The sequence below is a fragment of the Myotis davidii genome, unplaced genomic scaffold (genome assembly GCF_000327345.1).
Source record: "Myotis davidii unplaced genomic scaffold, ASM32734v1 scaffold341, whole genome shotgun sequence".
Classification (NCBI taxonomy): domain Eukaryota; kingdom Metazoa; phylum Chordata; class Mammalia; order Chiroptera; family Vespertilionidae; genus Myotis; species Myotis davidii.
This window is the reverse complement of record NW_006291021.1, coordinates 885,042-891,501: the sequence shown is the minus strand read 5'-3', so window position 1 is coordinate 891,501 and position 6,460 is coordinate 885,042. Positions and strand designations below refer to the sequence as shown.

Here is a 6,460-nt window from a genome sequence, read left to right as displayed (position 1 = left end):
CTTTTTTATTTTAATATTTAAAAATTATTTTTAGACAGAGAGGAAGAGAGAGGGAGAGAGATAGAAACATCAATGATGAAAGAGAATCATTGATCGACTGCCTTCTGCACGCCCCACACTGGGGATCGAGTCCGCAAACCAGCATGTGCCCTGACCGGGAATCGAACCATGACCTCCTGGCTCCTGGTCAACGCTCAACCACTGAGCCACACCAGCTGGGCCCCATTGCTTTTTAGAGACTGGAAGAGCGAGGGAAAGACGAAGAGAAACACTGATGTGAAACACATCCATTGGTTGCTTCCTGCACGAGCCCCGATGAGGGCCCAGGCTGGGGAGGAGCCTGCAACCAAGGTACATGTTCTTGACTGGAATCAAGCCTGAAGACTGTCTAGGGCTGTTTATTGATTTTTAGAGAGAAGGGGAGTTATCAATGAGAGAGAAACATTGATCAGTTGCCTCCCATATGCGCCCTGACCAGGGATCGAATCTGCAACCTAGGTATGTGCCCTGCCAGAACCAAAACTGCAACCTTTTGGTGTACAGGACGAAACTCCAACTAACTGAGCCATTCGGCCAGGGCTATATTATTTTAGTCGTAGCAAAGGCCCTCTATGGTAAATACTATCACTATTCCCTTCTTCCAGTTACGGAAGCCAAAGCAGAGAAAAACTAGTAACTTCCTGTGGGCAGACAGACAGGTGGGTTGATTCCAAGCAGTCTGGTTCTTGAGCCTGGCTTCTCAGTTTATACCCCAGTGGTTCTCACTCCTAATATCTAACAGATCCCCTACCTTAAAAATTATTTTAAAATTGTGATCAAATACAAATAAAATGTAACCATTTTTATGTGTTTAGCTCAATGGCGTCAAGTGCCTCACCCCCTACTGGGGATCGAGCCTGCAACCCAGGCATGTGCCCTTGATCAGAATCAAACCCGGGACCCTTCAGTCTATAGGCCGATGCTCTATCCACTGAGCAAAACTGGCTAGAGCCCACCATATACTTTGTTTGTATAGATCTGACTCCTCTATGGACCTCCTATGAATGCAATCACACAGTATTTCTCCTTTTGTGATTGGATGGCCAGGGCTATATTATTTTAGTCGTAGCAAAGGCCCTCTATGGTAAATACTATCACTATTCCCTTCTTCCAGTTACGGAAGCCAAAGCAGAGAAAAACTAGTAACTTCCTGTGGGCAGACAGACAGGTGGGTTGATTCCAAGCAGTCTGGTTCTTGAGCCTGGCTTCTCAGTTTATACCCCAGTGGTTCTCACTCCTAATATCTAACAGATCCCCTACCTTAAAAATTATTTTAAAATTGTGATCAAATACAAATAAAATGTAACCATTTTTATGTGTTTAGCTCAATGGCGTCAAGTACATTCACAATGTTGTGCAACCATCCCCACCATCCATCTCTGGAACGTTCTCATATTACCAAACTGAAACTCTGTTCCTATTAAACACTAACTACTCAACCCTCTACCCCAGCCCCTGGCTCCCACCATAAACTTTTTTTTTCTTTTCTTTTTTTTTAAAAAGTATGGGGATCGAGCCTGCAACCCAGGCATGTGCCCTTGATCAGAATCAAACCCGGGACCCTTCAGTCTATAGGCCGATGCTCTATCCACTGAGCAAAACTGGCTAGAGCCCACCATATACTTTGTTTGTATAGATCTGACTCCTCTATGGACCTCCTATGAATGCAATCACACAGTATTTCTCCTTTTGTGATTGGATTATTTCACTGAGCATAATGTCTTCAAGGTTCATCCTCTTTGTAGCAGGTGTCAGAATGTCCTTCCTTTTTAAGGAAGAATACAATTGTATTCTATTGTCTGGATGGCTATTATAAAACAAACAGCCCTGGCCAGTTTGGCTTAGTAGATAGAGCATTGGCCTGTGAACCAAAGGGTCCTGGATTCAATTTCGGTCAAGGACATGTACCTTGGTTACAGGCTCCTCCCTGGCCCGGGGCAGGAGGCAATCAATCTATGTGTTTCTCTCACATCTATGCTTCTCTCCCACTCTCCCTAAATATCAATGGAAAAATATCCTCAGGCGAGGATTAACAAAAGCAAAATAAAACAAACAAAAACAGAAATTAACAAGTGTTGGCAAGGGTATGGAGAAATTAGAAAGCTTGTGCACGGCTGGTGGGAATAGAAAATGGTGCAGCCACATTTGCGTGGTTCCTCAAAAGTGAAAAGTATCCACCCAGGAGAACGGCAGGTACACCTGTCTTCATGGCAGCATTATTCACAGAAGCCGGAGGATGGAACAACCTGAGCGTCCCTTTTATTTTTCCGTTGGTTTTTTAGAGTGGAAGGAAGGGAGGGAGAGAAACACTGATGTGAGACACAGTGATTGGTTGTCTCCTGCATGTACCCCCACCAGGGCTGGGGATCAAACCTGCGACCCTTTGGTCCTCAGAGCGACGCTCTAACCACTGAACTCACTGGCCAGGGCTGCAGCCCGTTATGTAACAGATATTTTGTTCCACCTTCTCTTTTCTCTCCTGAAATAAAAATCAGAGTGAATATAACCTAACTACACATAACTTAAAAAAAGGAACAGTCCAACCAATGTGACGCATTATCAGACACAGACAGAAAAAACAGAGTGTTGGACACTGAGCACGATGGTGAGGACCTACCTATTCTGACAATGCCCATCAGGCAGAATCAGCAGGGAGGCAGAGACCCCAGCAGCTCTCATCACAGAAATGGTGAGCAACTCTTGGTAAGGTTCTGTACTGAACAATAAGCAATTCTCCTAATTTACCCAGAAGTTGCACCCCTGGGAAAAGCCATATGAAGTCCTGGCCCCCGGGACCTCAGAATGTGACCCCATTTGGAGATAAGGCCTTTACACAGGTAACATGTCATTAGGGTGACTCTAACCCAGTAAGACTGTGTCCTTATAAAAAGGGGACATTTGGATGCAAACACACAGGGAGGCTGGGTAAAGGAGGCAGAGATGGGGTGATGCTTCCACAAGGCAAGAACACCAAAGATTGCCCAACGACCACCAGAAACAAGGAGAGAGACCTCTAACAGATTGTCCTTCACGGCCCCAGGAGGAATTAGCTCTGCCAACACCTTGATCTTGAACTTCTAGCCTCCATACCTGGAGAGAATAAATTTGTTGCAAACCACATAGTTTGCAGTACTGTGTTACGGCAGCCCTAGCAAACTAATGTATTTTGTGTCTCTATATAAAACAGAGCTGGGCCCTCGCTGGCATGGATCAGTGGCATGGATTAGAGTGTTGGCCTGTGCACTCAAGGGTCAAGGATTAGATTTCTGGTGAAGGGCACGTACCTGGATTGCAGGTTCAATCCTAGGCCCTGGTTGGGGCACATGCAGGAGGCAACCAATCGATGTGTCTCTCACATCCATGTTTCTCTCTCTCTCTCTCCCCTTCCCTTCTATGTTAAAAATCAATGAAAAAAAATACCTTTAGTGAGATTCACAATAAAAGGCCCAGCTAACTAGGAAGGGCTGTCCAGGGGGAATAGCCTGCACTGTCTCCAAGGCTTCCTCAAGCAGCTTGGTGGCGGTGCCCAAGCTGAGCGCCCTGTGGCACTCTAGGTTGCAACTCTGCCTGCCAGAGTAATTGCTCCATTACATCTACATAACAACAGCTAAAAACTGGTCTCACCCACTACCCCAGGCTAAATCTGGCTTTTCGGGCCCCAAACAGAAAGCCCAGATAACAATTTCTAGACTATACCTTGCAGAGACAGACTTCTGTGCAGGAGGCAATATGCCATGTCGTCCCTGTCCGCAACATGGGGCCGATGTCCTGTCAACCTGTCATTGGAAAATGACTCTACGAACCCGTGTGGTGGGGGAAGCTCACAAAGTGTTTATTTGCAGCAATTCAAACAGATAGGACACGGAGGGGCCAGCACTGCCTGCCTTTGATGCTGGGAGGATTTTCAGATTGCTCTTTTAAAACTAAACAGCCCAGCAGGAACACAGGGCATTCAGGGAGAATTGGCAATTGTTTGGGGCCTGTGGGGTGGCTGTCCCAGTTACCAAGGGGAGGGAATTGAGGTTCCCAGCAGGTAGCACAGTGGATTAACTCTTACCACACTGGACCAGGGTCAGGAATGGTGGGAAGCGAGCCCTCCCTCCTGCCCCAGCCTTGCGGCCACCAGACCTCTACTCATGAGATGACGGATAGGGCTTTTCTGCCCCAACATGCCTGCAGTCATCCACTCTCTGTGGCGGATCTGCCTGTGCCACTGCTCTTCTAGCAGAGAAGCACCTCACTGTGGTGTCACGCTGGAGGGGCCTGGTCGGACTTGTGATGTGGCACCTCTGCCCAGCCAGGTGCCTTGTTCTGTAGTTTTTAATGAAAAAAACCGGAATCAACTCCATCAAAAATGAGGAGACTTCACATGTAAATTTGCACTTCCAGGAAAATGATGGAATCGGGCACACTGAGCCCATGCCGAGAAGAGGCAGCCCTTTTAGAAGGGTCAGTGTGCTCTGGGGGCCGAGGGCAGCTCCCAAGCACTGCAGGGCCAACACATGTCCCCATCCCTTAGCCAGGCCCCCAAACCTCACACCATCACTGGACGCTGCCCCGGGCACTCTGGCACAAGGAGTGAAGTGACTGGGCAGAGGCTCCACAATGCACACACCCCTCCCCACTCAATGAAGAATTCCCAATTCCCATCCCAGCGCTAAGACCTTGGGCATGTGACCTAACCCCTGCACCTGGCTCCTTATTTCTCAGATGGGGAGATGATGCCCACTTTATCAACGGTTGGGAGAATTCAAGTATGATGAGCTGGCAGCCACCATCCAAGTGTGCAATGGTGCTGCTGAAGGTCGGTACTATTCTTTGCTCTGTAATCACCACAACACACACTGAAATGCGAACCGTAAACTTTTATTAATGAAAAATGGAATGCCTCATTACAGAAACCTTCTCAAAAATGGCAGAACAAGAACACGCTTATTAAAAAAAAAAAATGAGTTCACATATTACCAAGCTACAACATGGTGGCAGGATTTGTTTTTGTTTCTTAAAAGATTCCACAAGTTCAAGGTAACTGGCTAAGAAATTCAACAGTGCATCTGCCTACCTGAACAGGCGGAGGGGTTTAGTTTTTTTTTGCCCCGGTCCTCGCCGGCCAGTGCTCCATCTTCCAGTTCTGCACCAGGCACCACGTGGCCCTGGGAATGCCCATCTTGTGCAAAGCCGCCTTGCCTAGGAACAAAGGCACACGTTTGTCCCCTTGAAGTGCTTTACATTTTCACCATTACATGGCGGCACGCAGCTCTGCAGCCTTTAGAGCCCGCGTGGCTTTTTCCAGGTGAGAAACATCCTAATTACAGACCACATTCCAGGTCCCTGGAGAGTGTTATTTGCACTAGTTACCAAGAGCTGCTTTGGGGGTTTGTTTTCAAAACATTCAACCCAGCAAGTTGATCAAACATGCAAAAAAGGGAGAGGAAGTGAGGAGCAGGAACAAATCAATTTTATCCGGGGACAAAACTTCTTACCCCGACATTCCACCCCGATTGGCCATGTGCCCTGTCCCTGAGGGCCCAGAGAGGCCCCTCTCAGCACCTGGAAGAGAAGATAGAGTCTGCAAACACTCCCTTCTTGGAAGTCTCTGGAAAAGCTGGGGGGAGGCTGGCCTGTGGAGAGTTCTGGAACTGGCCAACCCTTCCTGGGAGCCCCCCACCCTCACTCATGGACAGGAGTTAGCCCATACCTAGCCACCTGGCATGCTCCCGGCCTGCCGTGCCTGCCTCTACCATGCCTGGCCAGGCACGCTCCTGGTGCTCCTCTAGCCTCTGACTGTGCTCCGTCCAGTCACGCCCACCTCTGTAACGGAAGGAAAATATAAGCAGATGCGTGCCTTATGCCTTTAGTGAAGGCTGTGGCATGGCTTCAGCCTTCACACCTTGTACCCACTGTTTCAGAGGGAAGTGGGCAAAGGTGGGAGCAGACACTTTTCCAAAGGTACACACACAGCTAATAAGCACACAAGAAGGTGTTGAGCATCAGAAACATCTCAACCAGATGACTGAGATGCACCCCCCATCCCAGCTACTCCATGCCTCTTATCAGACAGGCCCTGGCCAGGCAGCTCAGTTGATTAGAACGTTGTCCTGATTAAACCAAGGTTGTGGGCTCAATCCCTGGTCAGGCACATACAAGAAACAACTAATGAATGCATAAATGGATGGAGCAACAAATTGATGTTTCTCTTTCTCCTTTCCTTTCTCTCTCTCTCTCTCAAGAAAAAACAACAAAAAAACCCAAAAGATCACCTTAGCAGGTTTGCCTCAGTGGATGGAGTGTCGACCCTTGGACTGAAAAAGTTGAGGGTTTGATTCCGGTCAGGTGTCCGATTCTGGTCAGGGGCATGTATCTGGGTTGCAGGCTCAATTCCCAGCTCTGGTTGCGGGGTGTGTGGGAGGCAACCAATAGG

The 6,460-nt window shown here is 48.1% G+C and overlaps 1 protein-coding gene across 1 annotated transcript in view; it reads right to left on the bottom strand.

Annotated features, from left to right (window-relative positions):
• Nucleotides 1-4,884: 4,884 nt before the first annotated feature.
• Nucleotides 4,885-6,460, bottom strand: part of SAFB2 (scaffold attachment factor B2) — a 42,003-nt gene continuing 40,427 nt past the window's right edge. The window contains exons 20-22 of the mRNA XM_015564303.1: nucleotides 5,738-5,850; nucleotides 5,523-5,589; nucleotides 4,885-5,226 (exon numbers count right to left, since the gene is read on the bottom strand). Coding sequence (XP_015419789.1) covers nucleotides 5,082-5,226; nucleotides 5,523-5,589; nucleotides 5,738-5,850 — 325 coding nt within the window. The 3' untranslated portion in view covers nucleotides 4,885-5,081. The remainder of the gene's footprint in view (nucleotides 5,227-5,522; nucleotides 5,590-5,737; nucleotides 5,851-6,460) is intronic.